This window comes from Chiroxiphia lanceolata, chromosome 3, assembly GCF_009829145.1.
Source record: "Chiroxiphia lanceolata isolate bChiLan1 chromosome 3, bChiLan1.pri, whole genome shotgun sequence".
Taxonomy (NCBI): Eukaryota; Metazoa; Chordata; class Aves; order Passeriformes; family Pipridae; genus Chiroxiphia; species Chiroxiphia lanceolata.
Genome location: NC_045639.1, coordinates 54,915,851 through 54,935,385, shown reverse-complemented (window position 1 = coordinate 54,935,385; position 19,535 = coordinate 54,915,851). Strand labels below are relative to the sequence as shown.

The 19,535-nt window shown below is 42.2% G+C and overlaps 1 protein-coding gene across 2 annotated transcripts in view; it reads left to right on the top strand.

The window, feature by feature from the left end:
* Positions 1 to 583: 583 nt before the first annotated feature.
* Positions 584 to 19,535, top strand: part of EZR (ezrin) — a 37,053-nt gene continuing 18,101 nt past the window's right edge. Inside the window, exons 1-2 of one of the 2 annotated variants that reach the window (XM_032682459.1) lie at positions 584 to 850; positions 18,645 to 18,728. In XM_032682459.1, the coding sequence (XP_032538350.1) occupies positions 839 to 850; positions 18,645 to 18,728 (96 nt within the window). In that variant the 5' untranslated portion in view covers positions 584 to 838. Of the gene's footprint in view, positions 851 to 18,644; positions 18,729 to 19,535 lie in introns of those variants that run through there. The other variant, XM_032682460.1, reaches the window with a different exon arrangement.

Below are 19,535 nucleotides of genomic sequence, written 5' to 3'. Positions count from 1 at the left end.
TCGCACATCAAGAAACACAGCGACTATTACAGACCAGCGTCTGTGCCCACAATTACGGAAACATGGAACTCATTCTCCCTTCCCCGGGCTGGATGGAGGCCGGGGCAGCGGGAGACTCGGTGAGCCCACGCACAGCAGCCGTCCCTCCGGGTCCTCTCCTAAGCGGACACTTTCCCCGTGCCGTTCGCCGGCCTGGGAAGCGCCGGCCACGCCGCTGGCCCCGGCGCGGCTGGCGGCAGGTGCGGGCGCGGCCACAGCGCAGCGGGCACGGTGTGCAGTGGGCAGGGCGGCGGGGCGAGGGTCTCCCCGTGGGGTTCGGAGGCAGACGGAGAAGGAGCGGCGCAGTAAGGCCCCGCCGCGCCTCGGCCGTGCCCGGCGGGCTGTCGGGGCGGTGCCGCCCCCGCCCCCCGGCACCTGTTGCCCGCCGGTTCCCGGGCGGCCCCGCCCGCCTCTCACCCCGCGGGGTCCGGGGGTGGCCGGAGGCTCCGGACCGGGGTGCCCCCCGTGCCCTGGGGGCGTCGCGGCGAGGCCGGCGGGGGTGCCCGGCGGCGGGGCGAGGCCGGTGCCGCGCTCGGAAGGCGCCGGGGGGAGCGGCGGGCAATGGCCGGCGGCGGTGAGTCACCGCCGGGCCCCACCTGCCGTACTTAACCCGCCGCCGGGCGGCCGCCGCCGCACTCGCGGGTTGCGCTGCTGCCGTGGCCGGGAGCGGCTTCTTCCACCTCCGCCTCCTCCTCCTCCTCCTCCTGTTCCTCCTCCGCGCGGGGTGCTCGGCTGAGGCGAGGCAGTCGCTGCATGAACGTTTGTCTCGGGAGTAGGAGCAGCACAAGGAGCCCCCAAAATGCCGAAGCCGGTGAGTGGGGCGCGGGTGGGAGGCGCCCCGCGGGGCCGTGCCGGGGCCCGCCCGCCCGGCCGGCCCTGGGCGATCGGGGCTGCCCGATATTTATTTTAATATCCTGGAAGGCTGGGCACCTCCGGGTGGCGTGGCGTGGGCTTTTGCTGGGCTGGAAGAGCTGAGTCCAAGTCTCCGCTCCCGGTGGCGGGACGGGGCGTTTCGGCTGGAGCGCCCGCGGAAGTTCTCTTTGGCGCCGGGAGGGAGCGGCGGGCACCGCGCTCCGGAGCCACATCAGCGGCTGCTCTCAGCAGGAGGAGTCACCAGCGCGGCTGCCATGGGGCGCTGCGGGCAGTGGGCCGTGGGTAGGACGGAGGGGTGCCTGGCCGTCCTGCCGCCGGGAACTGGGGAGGATGTAGCTTCGGGAGCTGTGCTCCACAGATCAGACGGTGGATTGCTCCGTCTTCTGTAACGCTGCCGTAACGCTTCTGTAACGCACAGAGCTCCCTAGCAACTCTCAAAAGAGGAGCTTTCATCACTCTCCCGCTTAACGAGAGGATGGCAAAACTTCGCTGGCTTCCATTTACTATGCGCGTGGCTTGTGCATTTCTTTACAGGAAACGTGTGTCCGCCTGTACATATAGGAGAAACCTTGTTTCCTCCATGTTTTGTTATCTAAAAACTAAACGCCAGGGGCTTCTAATACAGTTCTTCACAGAGGTCTTTACCAGTCATTATCAAATATCTATTTCTTCTTTTATGTCTCTTTCTCTCTTCCCCCCCCCTTTTTTTTTTTTTTTTTATTGTACGGACTTCTCTTTTTCGTTGCCCCTTCTTTCTGTTGACACCACCACCTGCTCACCGCCTCCCCCCTCCGGCCTTCTAGTCGGTTTTTTGCTTGTTTTATTTTAAAGTCTGCTGCTACTGTGCCAGTTAGAAACGATAATTCCCTTGGGGAACCAACTGCCTAACGCAGAGCTTTGAGCAGTCATTGGACCAGACGCACTTTTGAACTTTGAAGAGCATAATCAGAGCAGATTGTTCTTGCTATCACTATCTGTTTTCAGTAGAGGCAATATTTCTTAAAATGCAATGCAGTGAAAGACTTATGTATGAGCTCACATAAATGAAATATGAAATAAGAGTATACAAGCTTATCTTTAAGGTAATAAGCAATTCATGTTTTACCACTGTAACATTGAAGTTAGCTGAACTTTTTTCTTTTTCTTTTTTTTTTTTTCTTTTTTTTCCTAAAGTGCTTAGGTTAACTTACATTGCAGTTTCTGTAAACCTACAAAAAACCCCCCACACCAAATGATGTTCAGTCCTTCTGAGAACTGAAAAATCTTCAGTCTCCCTGTATTTCATCAGTAGGAGGTGATATATTGCTGCATATAATAATGCATACTGAAAGGACCCTTCTGTAACTGGGGAAGCAAATACATAATTTACAAAGCATTGATATAAAAGGTTGTGTGTGAATAATCTCTCTTTGCCTTATTAGTTGTTTGCTAATTACAGAGTGCTTTCTCGAAATATCCTGGTTAGAATAATCTGAAATCCTGGTTTAGGACTAAGTCGCACTGGAAGCCATGGATAGGTGTAGAAAAACTCTTTAATCTCTTAAAAAAATAATACAGCTGTGTTTATCTTTTTGCTTGGCATGGCTATGTTTGTGTTCCCTCAGAGGTGGTGATTTTTCTTTGTTTCTTGGCTGACTAGCCACTGAATAACAAAGGTGGATGGTGTAGATCACCTTCCACTGGGGAAGGCAATGGTAGTCTAATGATTTCTGAGACGTGACCTGCTGGCTGGGATTTATGGACAAGACTGTGTCAATAGTTTGCACAATATAAGGGGTTTTTTATTATTGTTTAATCTGTTGTTCAGTAGGGCTAACTGATACCGTACTGTAAATGAAAAAGAGGAATTTTGTAGAGGTTATTTTAGTAAAACACTGTTTTGTCTGACTGCTTCAGACTGAGACTGGATTTGGATGCTTCCCAACTCAGCTCATTTGATCTTAATACAGCTAAATAGGATTTGTGTCAGTTTGCATGGAGAGAGGATGTAAAGCTGTCACTCCAGAGGCAGAACTGTGCTCAGGACAAATGTGACAACAGCCTTTGGCATGTGTGAGGAATGATAGCATGACCTCTTGGGAAGCAGTTTTAGTTTTTGATGGGTATTTGACATGGGTGCTAAATATTTATTACCTGTGCTTGTTTGCATGTGTCTTGTCTGCATGGCAGACGTAAATAAGTTGTTGCTTGGCAGACTTCACGCTGCTGTGTGTGAAGTCTGACACACTGGTCATCAGTTGTTTACAAGTAAAGGTTAAGATGACAGAAAGCAGAATTTTGGCAACACCTCCTCCTCTCTGCTCCTTCCCCCTAACCCACTAAGCTAAACCTTTACATGAAACTATTTTTTTAATAAAAATTATGCATGCACACACAGAGCTTACGGATCATGTTTGTAAGTTGTTATTTCACCGTAAACAAATAGCAAGTCCATTAACACTAGAACGATAGTGATTTTATATTTTAATTATATACCAAAGTGAAGTTGGCCAGAAGGCCAACTGTATTCCCAACTCTGGTAACATTTGATCACAATTAGTTGTATCTGATGCATGCTTACCATGCTCAAAAGAAATTTTAGTAACAGTCCTGAAAATAATTCTGAAATGAGTATATTTGTTAATATAGACAGATGTTGATATATAATTTAACACAGACATTCTGCCATGTGTAACAGTTACAAAGTAACACAATCTCTCCAAGATAAGCTGTAAATATATAACTTGTACCCAGTTCATAAGGGTTTATGGCTAGGAGTTCATAAGCAGTTCAGATAAATGATTTGCACCTATTCTGCACAGAGGTTCATTAGACTTTACAGGTAGTGAATTATTACGTAAGGAAATGCAGAAAAATGCCGTCTAATCCAAATCTTGCAGTGTTATTGGGAAACAAGTGAAATGCTGAATAAACTTACTTACTCAGCCTTGTGTCTTTTCATTACTGGAGTGTCTGTGTGCTCTCTGCATTTTTCCTACATTCGTGGTGTTAGTTTATTTCTGTTTGACTCGTTGAATGGATGGTGTTTTAGGTGAAATATATCCTTTTGTGAAACAAACCAATCCAATAAATTGTGGTTAGAACAGCATGGCTGCGGGCTAATGAACAGTACTTACCGAAGGAGGAGGAAATGTGATCTCTGGTCTATAGAGCTGTTAATTTGATCTGACCTCTGAGCATTCTTGATTACTTTATTGAGGGTGGATTTTTGTTCTTTTTTTTTTTTTTTTTTTTTTTTTATATTTTTGTTTGTTTGTTTTTGTTTTGTTTCCTCTTGGGGGGAAAAAAACCTTAAAGCTTCACAAGAAATTGAGTGAGCTTTGCAGCAGAGCATTTGATTGATGTAGTGTCACACAAGAACTTTTAATACTTGTATGCATGTATATAAAACTGTGTTAAGAGAAGACAGCAGTAAATGCAATCTAACACCTTCTGGTGCTAAAGACAAAATATAAATGAATAATATTCTGAGGCACCTTTTTTTTTAATACCTTTATTAAGGGCCTGTGTTCAGAAAGCAGAGCATAGTAATGAAATCTGGTAATGCCATGCTGTTGAGGGGGAGATGTTATTGATGCAGAGGGCCAATATGTAAGGGGGATTGAAGGATGGGGTAATAAAGTCCCACTGCAACAGTTAAACTTGGAGGGGTGGGGAAAGAAGGTCCCTCACTAAATAGCATAGAAGGAGATGGATTAGTCAGTGGTAGAATGACTGTTCTATTGTCCGTGTCATCTGCAATGCATAGGGTGTCTCTAACAGAAAGCATTAAAAGAATGTACTAGTGAGATCTTTCCTTGAATGTGTCCAGGAGAGAAAAATTCAAAGCAGAACCTGGGGAAGGGTTTTGAGATGATCAGAGGCAGAAAGCCACCTCACGATAACAGTGTACTTAGCTAGTTTAACCTGGTAGAATTCAAGGAGTTACCTCTTCCTTCACCTGTTTAAAATGTAAGGGGTTCAAATGCCAAAGAGGAGGAAGAATTGCTTTAAGTGGAATTTGTGATTTAAGGGACTTTAAAACCTTAAAGCAGTTAAGTGTGTGTGGTGGGTTTTTTTGTGAGTGGGTAAGATTTTTTTTTTCTCCTTCATTGTTGATCATATTCAAAGACTATTCCAAGACCTAACATCCCTTAAGATAAAATTTGACAAGGGCACAGTTTAATGCTGCTGCCTGTAGGAGTGGGGAACTGGCACTGATGTCTTAAAAGGGTTTTCCCAACTATGTTGTTAATCATGTGCTAGTGTGTGCTAGGCATTAAGTGGTTAGACAAGCCCTCCATACCTATTCGATGTTGAATATGCATGTATTCTGAAAAAAGAACTTTAAGGCAGCGTGCAAGCCTTCTGCCAAAACTTTATCTGTCTGTGAGCAGATATGACATTAAAATTCAACAAGTTTTCAATAAGCCAGCCTAAAAAATATATAAGTGTAGTGACAGGAATTTATTTCTAAATATAAACAGTTAATAATTGTTCCCAATTTATTCTTGAGTATGTCTTCTAACTACATCTAGTGGTTTGATCTTAGTGCTCTTCACAGCAGATTGCTGTAACTGGACTGAAGTAAAAATACTTTTTCATATCCTTAAGTGCTCATAATTAATTAAAATACTCTTAACTTATGGACAGCTATAGATTTAGTCAAGAATAAAATATTACTCTTGTAAGCATGAATTGCAGTACATTGGGTGATACAGTGTGTGGTGTACTTAATGCCAAGAGATGTATGCTCACTTTGGTGCAAAATGGAAACTTAAGGAAGCTTCCATTTGCCAAATGTAAGAACTCCCACTCAGTGCTGCAAAAGAAAGGTGGAGGATTCTGAGTAGTAAATTTAGGGAGTAGTTGACAGATGACTAAACTTTTAAAAGAATGAGTTCACAGTTTTGCCAAAAACCTTATTTACTGCATGATCTGAGTAAGCATTTCCGAGGGCTGTTTGTTCTGGGGTGTTAGCTGCTGCAGAGAAATCAAGGGTGTTAAGTGTTATGTTAGTCACTACTTAAAGAATTTCTTAGCCTTCTTAAAGGGCAAAGGGGGGAGATAAGCCTTCCTGCTCGGCTGGCTCCCTCCCTCCACCCACATGAGCATCTTCCTCTGTCCCTGAAAAAAGCTGTAGTTATGTCAGGACTTTTTGAGAATAAGACTTCTTGATGACCACTGAAGATTCCCACATCAGTGTAGTTCTTGTTTGGCACACTGTGCCCGAAGAGCTTTTTGCGCACTGTAAATCCCATAATCACTCGATTGACCTTGATGGAAGGCAATGCTGCCCAAGATCACTGAACCACACTGCACACTGTGTTAAGTAATGTACTTTAGCTGCGTTGTGTGCTTGCTTTGAAGCCTGGTTTCTGCCACGGATAACATTTAGCCTGTAAGCCAAGAAGTACACCTCTTTGCAGAAGCAACAGAAATCTCTGGCTTTTACTGAGCAGCGTATGAGATCCTTCCCCCTAGGAGAGGCGAAAATTGTTGCTACATGAGGCTGGAAACAAGGCGTAGCTCAGTGTAACAGCTAACCATATTGCCTCCACATTGCTCATCTGTTCAGATTCAGATTTTCTTTCCTTTCTAGTTCCTTCTTCATTGTGGGGGAAATTTACCTGCCTTTCCTGCAGCTGCTCTCATCTGTGAGAGAGTGTGGGTAGCAGCCATGCGCTCAGCTAGGGCTGATGAGCACCTGATACTAACAGCTGTCAATTAAAGTAAAAATCCAGAGTCTAAGAATTAACGTACAGGACTTCTAGTCAAGTAAGCAAGAGAAACTGCTGCTTGAAGACCATGGAATTGTGTTTTGGCTACCTACTGTGTAGGGCTCTGTAGAAGAGGTACTGGCACCCCTATACAGGCTTGTAGCCTTCTGCTACCTTTGGGAAGGGAGTATGGGATTGCCCTGTTTGAGAGAGGGTTTTGTGTGCATTTAGTTCTCCCTCTCTGTCACGAACAGGTGCTGTAGCTGTTGTGTAGAACTCAAGTGTCACTATTACCATCTCTTCCTCCCTTGTTCTTGCATGAAAATGTCCGTGTTCTAACCTCAGTGTGAAATGTGTGTGAGAAAAGGATTTTCTGAGGGTGTGAGTGAATGGCAGTCCAGTTGATGAATTTGAGCAGGGTTATGAAATGGCCCTAGAGCAGCTCAGTTCTACCAAGAGACCACTGTTCTGCAGATGCAAGGAGCAGATCTGTGAGCTGCCTGCTACCTGAAGAATTAGGGATTAAAGAATTTCACCCTTTGTACCGAGGCACCTGAATGTAGCCCGTGTAGCCCAGTAGGTGACTTCAAAAATCTGTACTGTAAGATCTGGTTTCAGAGTATTTGAGGGAGCTAAAGTTATTCTTTAATACCTAGTTTGAATACACTTAGCTTGCTTAACTTTTTGTTTTTGTAGAGATAAGCGATTGTGCACAGTGGTGTGAATTGGTCCATGGATTTGCGTAATTGATATTAGGTGATCTCAGTGTGGGAGAGAATAGTTTTTCCTCCTTAACAACTGACACAGCTGTGCAGGCAAACTCTTGAAAAGTACTTTTTCTACCCCCACTATGCTCAGGGACTTTGGGAACCACTGGTGTATATTTGTTTACCCTCACACTTCTACGTTGAGAGGCCTGTGAAGAGTTGCACCTCAGAAGCCCTTAAACTATTTTGGGGGCTAGGAAGGGATATTTTGCTGATCCTTGGACTTGCTTTTTCCTTTATGATCTGTAAACTTCTCAAGAGCAATATCTTGGTGCTTGGGTGATATTCCAGGACTTGCGATGCCCTAACCTTTATCTGGGAGCAAATAGTACCTGTTGCATACTGTTTGAAATACCTCATTGGGAAGTGGAAGCATTGTAGTGTATTTCACATAGATCAGGTTATCAAACTATCAGAGGTGATCACGTCATATAATCCCACTCATAAATTTCACAAATGCCATGTGGTGAAATGCTCCACTGAAGTCCATGAGGTTAAAATGAAAGAGGGCTGATCTGGATTAGGTGAAACAGAAGGGTGGGATATCAAACCAAAAATCCCTCTCTGACAATGGATTGTATCTAGAATGCAAAATGAACATACATCATTACTGGACCTTGTGTGACTTGTTACACTGCTATTTCTCCTTAAGTGAGTGGAGTTCATTTTCCTTCTGCACTTTGATGTTTGTAAGAACATGGCTGCCCTTGTAGGTCAGGCAGAAAGCCCTTGTAGCCTAGTATTACACCTCTGATGTTGGCCAAAAGCTGATGCCTGAGGAAGAGTATTTCAAAGATACGCACTATTGCTTTCCTCTGAAGTATCGGAGGTTGAAAGGTCCTATATAATGAGTTACTAAATGGATTTCTGTGAACTTGTCCAGTCTCCCCTTGAAACCATGTGAACTCCAGCATTCACAGTATAGTTTAACAAAGGCTGTCCTAGATAACCTTCACATTGTTTGGAAACTTATCTACAAAACTCCTTGCTAGAGTGCTATTTGATTTTATTTTTTTTTCTTGTTCATGTTGTTGATGCCCTGTAGTTATTCTGTTGGTAGAGCAATGAATATACATTCCTTCTCTACCCTGTTTGTGGAACTCATGAATTTATATGCTTCTATGTCCTAACCTCAGTTAATTTTCTTCCAAACTGAGAAGTCCTAGTTAGCTTAGTCGATGCTTGCATGGTAATATTTGAACATCCTTGAGCTTCTTCCAGTTGACATCTGATGAAAATAGTGCTTTGCATCCTGTAACGTCTCCATTGGTAAAGAGTACGGTTACTGAGAACATTTCTTCAACAGTTGTATCTTGTATGCCTTAAAGTCTCAGGTCATTGTCCTGTGAGAGAGTAAGTCATAGATGTTCCTTGTGTTCAGACAGCCCACCCTGCTCCAATGTAACGTGCTGCTCTTCCACCCCAGAAGAACAGCCTTGTGCTAGGACTGTTCAAACAGGATCTATTGAAAGTGTTGAGTGCTGTGTGCTGACAGTCCTGTGTTGTTGCCTGGGCTCCAGGAGCGTAGCCATCAGGACATTTGGCTCTCTGTAATGCTTAGGGTTTTCCATGCACACTGTCCTCTAGAACACATCTCTGCTAAGCATTGGAATAAAAGACACCAGTATTGGTGCTTGGATTCAGGGAAAGCTCTGAGGTTATTATAGCTTTTATTTGCACTATTCACTGCCTTCAGACCCTGCCTCTGCTTGTTGTGACTTGTACTGTGGAGTTCAGCTTTGCAGAAATTGTTGTGTGCCTCTCGCTTCCAGGTGAAAAAGCCAAGCAGAGATAGGAAATGGTGTTTGTGTTCTGGATCAAGACTATAAGACATTCAAGTTGGTTTTTATTTTCCCTTGAGGGGATTGCCTTAGTAGCTGATGTGTGAATATTGGAGATGTTACATCGTTTAGAAGACTGAAATTATATTAAAATTTGAGATCTCAAACCTCTATATTATCTGCACTTGGCCCCATGCTATTGTTTCTGATGGAAGACAGCAAAAGATCTGATTCATTCTGGATTCTGAGCAACATCTTGAGCTAAACCTTATTTGCAGATTGGTTTGTGGGCCTTGCTTTAAACTTCATGTGTAAAGCCTTAGTCCTTGCAACTTCATTATGTTTAATTAGATGCAACAGCTGTCATGATAAAAACAGGCTGTGTATGAAGGAGTTTGATCCAGTGGCCTCTAGCTTCCCCTGTATTTATCCTTTATGTACAAAGGACCTATTGTTGCTGCAGTCTGTGTTCCTAAATCCATCCTAACATCCATTGAGGGCAAATGGCACATCCAGGCAGTGGTGCTACGTTGAGCCTGTTGTCACTAGCTGTGGGTTCCTCCTCTAAAGAACAACTCCTGCTTGTACACATATATTCTGAAAATGCTAATAGAGTATTATGCAGCATCAGAGAGTCTTTAAAGTGAATCTTAATGTATTTCAATGAAACATCATAAATACTGCTGCTTCTTCCTAGCATCCTCTGGGTTCAAAGTAAACCATTCTTACATCTCATGTAGAGTGAGGGCAAGTGTTTTGCATGAATAACATCTGGGCTCGCAAAGAGGATGGGGCTTTGTTCAAGGGCAGTATCCTGGGGCCTTTCAGACTTACCTGCATTGCTTTGTCTTGCCAGAATGTAGGGCTGTCCCTAGGTAATTTTACCTTTAAAAAAATGTGAATTTAAAAATTTTTAAAAGCCTCTGTCAGTTTTTCAGCTTCTTCTGAACTCTAGACAGATAGTGGATCTTGCTTGTTAGGAAGGAACTTAAGTTGGGAGAAACTTAAGTGAGGTGAAGATTTTCTCTGTCAAGAGTACTTGCTTAGTTTTACTGTTTAACTGAGCAACTACTGTTAACTGTACAGAGCTGACCAGAGCTGGAGATGCTGGAAGTCTGGCTGTGGCCTAGACATGGGGAGCCAGGGCTGTCATGGGTGCAGTGTCACCGTCCTAGCCACACCTGCATGAAATATTCATGATCTTCTAACATGCAGAGCATTATTGCTTGACCTAAGATAACAAACTGAATTACAGCCGTGGCTGCTTCTTGACTTTTCACACAGATGCCTACTATGCAGTTATTACATGCTGACAGAAGAGATATCAGGCTTTCATTAAGGGACTGAGATAGGCATGTAATTTAGTATGGCATCTTCTGCACATTTAACATAAAAAAAAGTTTGAATTTGCATTCTAGTATTATCTTCATGTTTAATTATAAGGAAGGTTTCATGTTATCTTACAGAGAAGAGTAAAGTGACCTGGCTGCAAAACCGAAACTCTTCTTTGGGTTCTTGTGACCTGTTTGTGTGTGCCAGCAGGGAGGGGGATGTTTATTCTTAGAATTCAACCTGCTTTGTGAAAACTGGAATTTCTGGATGACTCCCAGAGCTCAGTATTCAAGGTTTTCCTGGCCATATCAGTCCCCCTACTCACTTAATCCAGGAGATACTTTCAGATTTCATTTAAAAAACATTCTTGGCTTCCCCTCAAAGTACTTTATCTCTCTTCAGAAAAAACTGCTGTGGAAGATGTTGTAAATCTCTTTCACTATACATGAGAGCAGCAAATACTGGGCTGCTGTTGCCTTGAGTAAACTTAAAAATTTCAGTTAAGTATAGCTGATATAGTTATTGCTCTTTGAATACTGAGGATTAGTATCCCTCAAAAATATGGTTGTATGAGCTGTTGCTTTAAAGTTGACTAGTAGTTAAGGCTAACAATCGTGCTGGACAATTTTAAGGTAACTACTAGCTTATAGATTATTATATACAACTGTATTTACCCTCAGTGGTATTTGTCCCTCTCCTGGGAAGGTGAGCAAGGTTTTAAGGAACAAAGACCAGCCTACTCAGCTCTAATTTTACGTGTTGCAAATGCAGCAATACCTAACTGCTTCTTAGACTTGGAGGAATTCCATTGGAACGTGACTTAATGTTCCCATTTATTTGCAATGAGGAAGCAATGTTTAACACAATGAGAGCTTAAATGGAATTCATCTTTCAGTTCACAGCTGGGTCGTTTTGATTTAACACGGTATGCTGACAAACTGGGTCAGTCAAATGGGTGCAATGAGCTTGCCTTGTCAGCCAAGGGAATGCCAATGAGGCCATCCCCTATTCATGTTTTGTGAACTGATGAGGCTGTTTTCTTCCTTGTCAGCACACTATGTTCTGCAGTGTGCAAGGTGAGGCTCATGACTGCTGCCCTGTGCTGCTGCTGCCCTCTCTGAAATGCAAGGTGTTGGGCAGGTAGTGTGCAAAAGCTTCTGTCGTGGGAGCAGGGGAGGAGCATGTGAAAGGCTTTCTTCAGTGTTTTGCTGTACATCGCTTTCCCACTCTCACAGTAAACAGATTCTCCGTCCCACAGAAGGTAAATGCTGGGTCTGTCATTTGCCTTCTTGTTTTAGCTTCTTGAAGATCCTTTAAATCATAAAAACGTAGCACCGGAGAGGACTTGAACCTGTGTTGTCTGAAGGCTGCATGGAGGTGGTTATATAGTATCCTAATATCTTACCACTCTAGCAATTATTATTTCTTCTCGTGTTACCAAGTTTGCAATAAGAGGCTGGGGTTTTTTGATGGGTTTTATGGTTTTTTGGATTTTTTCCCCCCTGTTTTTGTCCATGTGGGCTTAAAAGTTACTGTCTTGTCTATAAACACATCATGCTTTAGACAGGTCCCATTTGGAAGAGATCAGTGACATGCTTAAAAAATCAAATTCGGTTTGAAACCCCCACAAACAAAAAAAACCCCAAACATGAGAAACTTCAACCCACAACCAACCCAGAAACACCTGACCTGCAGATTAGTGCAGACTTTCCTTGGTTAACTTGCCCCCTTCCAAAAGAAGCATTCAAATTTGGTGACAACATTCCAACTAGCAAGTCATCAGGCAAGCAGAACAGAATAGTCACCTTTTGTAATGCTTCCGGTGACAAATACATTCAAGAATGTAATTTTCCTTTCTGTGTAATAGCATCACACCAGGAAATGTGGTATTTTTCTGGGGATTATGATAGACCACATCCTTGTCTACAGTCCTGCTGTAGAGCTATTGTTTGCAAGCTTGTACTTTGTTCATCTCCTCCTCTGGTCCATTCCGACCTCTCCAAGTGTAACACCTGTAACTATTTTTCAGACGTACCAAGATCTTTGAATTCCAGCCCTGTACTCCAAAAGAGTTTCTTATTTGTTCTTAACTAGGTGCTGTTTGTGAATGTGTAAGTGCTCTCTGTCTTCCAGGGACTGTGAGAATACTTAACTTTGTTTTCTTACTCCCTCAATCCCACCACACTCACATCCCATTTTCAAGACCTTGGCCTGACATGTGAAGGTCCGAATACATGTCCCTGCAGTAGTTCCAGCAAGATAAAGGTGCTGAGCCCAACTAGGAGGGAAGTTGTGCTTTGGCAGTCCTGCAGCAGTGAACAGAATAGAATTGATCATTTGCTCGACATTGTTTCCTGCTTTGAATGAAGCTATGGAGAATGCAGGTGCACAACTTGTTTGGTTGTAATTTTCCATGGCTCGGATTTGTGGTCCCATATGACATAGACTAGGCATACAATATCAAATATGTTACTAGATGATGCTTGATCCATCAGGCAGATTTCTCTGTCAGAGAAGAAACAGAATTGGCTCCAAGTGTGTTCTTGACATGTTGGTGTTCATAAGTACTAAAGAACAGTATAATAAATTGAACTAATTTCTGCAGTTCATGCTAGTTACCCTCTCAGAGTTGTCCTCTCCACAGTGTCTGAACTGTTTACTTGAATCTGTTGATTTAAGTAACTTGTGGAGGACAAGAATGCAGACACTGAAGTATTAGCATGTCAGCTCTGAGCTCTGGAGCCTTTAGGAATTTTTTCCCTATACAAAGGTGAAAATTTTCTGAAAATAGTTTCCAGGAGCTGGGACTACGGTTACTCCATTAATATGTTTTTTTGTTGGACCTGGAACCAATGAACACTACTGAATGGAATGTGGAAGAATGGAGAGCAGTTTCAGTTCCCTTCTGATGCTGCTGCATGAAGTTGTTTTTCCTATTACCAGATACTTAATCGCTACACGCGTCTCTGAAGAGCTCTGGTTGCTAAGGTCAAAATGAGATTACTTTGTCCATGCAGATGTATTGCGGTCTGGGCCAAGAAGCTTGTCTGTTATTTATTCCAATAATAGTTTTTGCTTGTGTGGCGGAAGAGTAGACCTGCAGAAGTGAGGATGCAAGCTTAATACTACCGCTTTCTTAATAGTATCATTAATAACACTGCTTTCTCTTGTTTGTTAAGACTTCCGTATTCCCTCAGCACAAGTGCGTCCATATGCATATAGTCTGTTTGTGTGTGTGTAAGAAAGCTTAACAGCCCTGCGTGCCGTTTCTCATAGTACGTGCTGTGCAGGTACAACACTTAAAATGTGGTTGATCTGCTTACTTGTAGCTAGCAACTTGCCCGGAATTTCCAGATGTCCAGTGACTGAAGAAAGAAGGCACGTCTACCTAGGGTGCTCCACTGTGATACTGCTAATTGCCACCACTTGGAAAGATATGTCACTAGCATTTGCACTTGTAAGCCTGCTATTTAAGAGACTGGTCTTTATCCCTCCTTGGAAAGAGGAAGAAAACATTCTTGAGAATTGTCTGAGGCATTTAGAACTGCCTAATGATAATAAGCAACATGGTTAAGGACCGGTTTGTCCTGTGTGTAAGGGTAAAAGTTGGTATTTACTGCCCTTTATCTTATGTATTCACTGAAAATCAATGGTATGTTCTTTTAGATGACTCACACAACTTCATGGTTTCACTGAACTATTTTAGTATGCGAGTGAACTTAAGGGTTATTACATTACATGCATTAGGGTGCAAAATATTCACGATGTCTTAGTGTGTGTGAGAGCTGTGGAGTTTTTTTTCTGTTCTGCCTTCCCTTTCCCCTTCAGTGTAGGATGTTTTTCAGTGGAGCTGCAATATTAGGAGAGGGATGGTTAACTTCAAAAATACCATATTGCCTGCACCAGAGACAGATTCTGAACCAATGAGCTCAGGAGTCAGACATTAGGAAAAAAATGCACATGCGTGGTGTCCAACACACCTGGAAATTGGGTGTTTGTGAGAGGAAGGAATTGAAGAGGCAACGGCATCTTGGGTTCCTATCTAGGTCTTGGATCTTCCACAAAGATGTTGCCACTCGGCTGGTTGGCAGTGTGTTGCCTCCTTAAGAGACAGTGTTTGCTGAATTTTTTTTCAAATGGCACTTTAATTTTCCAAGTTAGATACTCCAGTAATGTGCGTGGACTCTGAAAGGCTGCCCTGTCCCATAGATTGGTCTACTGACAGTATTAGAAGAGATGTTGTCTTAGCAACAACAAAAAAAGTAAGAACAAATGCGTGACTTAAGGGCATTCCTAAAGCATAGAAGATTCTGTTCTAACTATTGTAACTTCTGATACAAGAACTTTCCTTAGTATTATGATCATTTAAAATACATTTTGTAGTTCCCTCTAGTTCTTTCATCTTACTTCTGCTCTCTTGTTCCAGTTGGTAGTGTAGCTAATATGTTACAGTCTATCCCAAACAGTCCGAAGTCATGGAACTGGCATTCAGTCTTTAGTGTTCTAAATTTTACGGCTTCTGTTGAGTCTTACTATTTATGGAGAGTTTTTCATTTTAATGCAAATGACATTGCCTCTTCAACAGCATGCTTTTTCCCCTCTGGATCCAGTTTGTTACCAATTTTATGCATCGTAACACAGGGGAAGAGGAAAAATTGGTGTTCTGTAGTGTTTTTGTATGCACAAGCAAACCTTTTAAGGCCCTATTTGTCATTTTAAGTGTGTTAGTCTTGGACTTAAAAGGTTAATCGTAAAATCATAGAATGGTTAAAGTTGGAAGGGACCTTAAAGATCATCCAGTTTCAACTTCCAGAATTATAAAGTGTTATGACACTGGCCTATCAAGAAGAAAGTTACATCTCACTGTCTAAGATTTTTAGTGTACTATGTGCTTAAATGCACATAGTTTTTAATATAAACCCTTATTTCATGTGTAACAGCTGTGTGCTCTTCTCCCCCCTCCACACTTATGCTTTTAAAAAATTAGAAACTGTTTTTATTTTGATTATGGCTTCAAATTTGTCCTGGGTTACTGCCAGGATTTGGTAGGGATCTTAACAAATGATCTGCCTTGCCTACTCAGGTTAAGCAGGACTTCACTTGTGAAAGTTTTCTTAACTGTGTCTTGCTCTTCTTGTTGCTCATGGAAATTAGGTTGAGTTGTTCCCTGCTTTCCTCCCCAACCACACCTTGAACTGGTTAGCACCTTGGGTGTTGATTTAATCGTCTTGGAGCCATGGGGAGTTTCATGTGGTCTGAGGCGAATGAATGCCAAACTGACCATCTCTCAGTGTAACAGGCATCACAGTTTCTTCAGTCTGTCTAAACCAGGGTTTCAGGTGGGTTAGGCTCTGTTTGCCTGCTTTACTACCAGCTTCTGTGGCTAAAAGGTTGTGTGGAGTGGTTGTAGGTCATCCATTCAGAAACACTGTTAAAGCCATTACGTTCTTCTTGAAATTAAGGCTAAGGTTTGGAGATGAAAAGCAAGAGGACTTAATATGGCGGGAAGGAGACCCAAAGGATTTTCCCGGGCAGTCATCAACTCATCGAAGTGATAGATACTTGAAGCCCTGTCTCTTCTTACTCTGCCTGTCATGTGGCTAAAAGTTTGTCTGAGGGCATACCATGGGATTCCTCTTTGTCCTGCTGGTTATGCAGTCCTTTAAGAACAGAGAAGTTAATCTTTACCATATACCCCAAGTGTCCTTGAAAGCTTTTTGGATAACCAAGTACTCATGTTCCTGCATGCTTCTGGCTTTACATGATTGAAGTGGAAAAGCAGATTACTACAATTTTGGGTCTTAATACTAAAATAATTCTTAAAATACATAGCAGCAAAATGGCTTTAGCACTAAATAGCTCACTGTGTAGCTAATCCTTCAGGAAGGGGTGTGTATCCAGATGAGTCTTTTAGGGTTGCAGTAATACAAGATATTCCCCTAGACTAGGGAGGTTAATTTTTTTTACTACCACATAACTACAAAGGAGAGATAGAGGAAAAGACATACATACTAGTACCAACTGGAATTCTGTGCTCAGCCAGCATCTTGCAGGTTTTCTGGTAAGTAGGAAGGATACCCTTTTAAGTTCTTCAGCTTGTAAAGTGATACTTATTTTACATCCTCTGTGGTGTTTCATCCAGAAGTACAAATAACTTGCACAGTACAAGACTGAAGATTACGAGCATATGTTGTCTTGAAGTGGGTAGAAAGGGATTAGAATATGATTAGGGATTTATTGTTGAGAGGGATTAAGCAACAGGTGTTTTTTAAGGTCACATCTTTGAATTGCAGCCTTGCTGTTCCAGAGAATTTGATATCTGAACTTCCTCTCCTTTCCTACACTGGAAACACTGCTTGGGAAACCCTTAGTTCTTAAGGCACAGGAAGAAAACCTTAAACGTAATTTCATGTTCCATTATGGATCACAAATGCTACAGTTAGGTTTTCCAAGAACTCCCTTTCCCTTCTTGCTTGTTCTTTGATATTGCATTTAGAGATTTATTTTTTTTAATTTCTAATTTAAGGGACACTGCTCTAAAAATATAGCTTGAAAGAGAAAGGGCACTAAGTCATCTTTTCTGGTTCAATTCTGGGGTTCCCTGACTTGGAAACTGCCTTCAGTCATCTTTCTGTAAGAGGGTCCTCTGTCATCTGAGAGAGAACAGGAGGAAGAAACAACTCTATAAAGGCTAGAAGATACTTGATGCCTTTATAAAATCATTTAGTTTGGAAAAGATGTCTAAGTTCATCAAGTTCAACCATTAACCTCACATTGCCAGGTCTACCACTAAACTGAAGAAGGTTGATTAGACATTTAGCGTCTTGCTGAAAAAGGAGTGTGAAATTTTCTAATGTGTTTGACTAAAACTAGGGTAGGCAACTTGTTTTATTCACAGTTCTGTATTAGATGTATCATTGTTTCACCTGACATTTATCCTAGAGTTTAAATATGCATAATTAAGTGGCTTGGAACTGCTGAAGGTCAAATCTTTGTAGTGTGAGTGATTCTGTTCCTCTCCTGCCTCTTACCTCTCGTTTCTTCAGATGTAGCAGCCTCTCCTGGGCTCCTAGCTCTGCCTTTCTGTAACGTTACGTTTACAAAATGTTGGGAAATTGAAATGAAATGTCATCTGCCTGTAGCTTACCTGTTGTCTGGCCTTGTGTTTACATGTCCACTTTTTCTTCTTTCCTTTAAAATACTAAGCTACAAATCCAGTTGTTAGTAAAACTATACTATACAATCATCCAAGTTTGGGGTTTTTTTAGTTTGTTTTGCAGGGGGGGTTTTGTTTGTTTTTTGAGAAGTAGTATAATATTGCAAGCAATATAGCCTACTGTAGTGAGAACAGTTGGAGATAATCCTTTCCCGATTTGCCATTTTGCTGGTCCTTATGGTATTCCCTGCAAGCTTAGTTGCTGCTTTTGCCTCCTGATTAACTGCTAATAGATTTTTTTCTAGTCATTAAACACTCTTGCCTTCTGCATTCAGTAGTAGCCTCTGCCTTGCAGTCTACTGCTGTTGCAGTAAATCTGGTTATGCTGTTTCTTCACTGACAGCAAGAGCTTAGTGAACTCTTGCCCTTTAGTATCATTTAGTACCTGTTACTGCTGGTTTTATGTGCTGAGTAGATTTTTATGAGGGAAAGAATGAATGGTTATCAGGTTAATGCTGATTGCTTTGTAAGAATAATCTGCAGCCTTTTGCCTTTAAAACCTCAGATTAATTCCATCTCTAATATAAATGGAAGTTAAATTATAAGTCTTAAATTTAATTTAGTCATTAGGGCCTTTCGTAATCCAAGGGATGGCCTGGAGGCAGCTATACTATGCACTCAGAGTAGCTCTTAGTCCAAGAGGGTTTAGGCCTGGAAAGGGTCAAGTCTAAAATGCCCTCTTGTTTAACCAGAAGATCAGTCCAATCCTGTATTGAGTAGAAAAACCTGCAGAGCAATCTGGATAAGATGGCAAAATGAGTGCCCCAATTAAGTTTGCTGATGTGATAACATAATTCTAATTGAGACTTAAGTGTGTATATTATAGATGTGAGGGTAGTGCATCTAAGCATGGAGACTATTGTACACGAAGTACTCTATTAACACCTAGAAATAACTTTCAATATATCTTAACAATGCTTTTTGTTTTTCTCCTTAGATCAACGTTCGAGTTGTTACTATGGATGCAGAGCTGGAGTTTGCCATTCAGCCAAACACTACAGGCAAACAGCTGTTTGACCAGGTCAGTGAAGTTTTGGTATGGGCTCTTACTGTTTGAGTTTGGAGTACGTTTCAGACTATAGTGTTTACTTAAGACTGGATTCCAAATCTATCTTCACTCTACCTCCTAATCAAAGGCCCTCAGTCTGAACTGAGATCTCTAAACTCCATCACAGTAAAATAAAAAAGCAAAAACCCTCAGATGTATGTTATACTGCAGTGAAAACTGTCTTCCATGTTGAGTGATGAAATGTCACAAGGGATCTAAAATGTTTGGACAATATAGGTAGCATGTAAAAATGCACTTCTTGCTTTGAAATACAGCTTAGTTCTTACATTGTTCTTCAATTCTAAGGTTGAAATGTTGCCTTTGTGCATAAAAGTCTTTAGAATCAGATCTTCAGATGGCTGAAGAAGGTATTGGCAGGGTTACATTCATTCAGAAGGTGGGTTGGAAGTAGCCACTTGCCACAGGTGTTTGAGTTTGTCACACTGCTGAAAAGAACAGAAGAGTTTGTGACCTCCATGCAGCGTTTGTAGGCAACGTGCCTTATAAGAAGCCCCTGTGCAGCAGGACAGAGCACAGATTTGCACAGTCTGCCTTCAGGAATTCCCAGGGAAGTGGAGGGCATGAGTGGCCAAGAGTCTCCTCCTCTTGCTGTTATTCTTCCTGCTACTGCATTAACAAGTTTAAAGATGGACCTACAAAGATCAGATAAAGGCAACAATGTGCACTTTGTAAAACTTTATTATTGTCTTAAGTAGCTTGTTGTTCTAAAACTGAAGCAAGGCCTAGATTCAGCAGAAAAATTTTACATAGTGCTCTGAA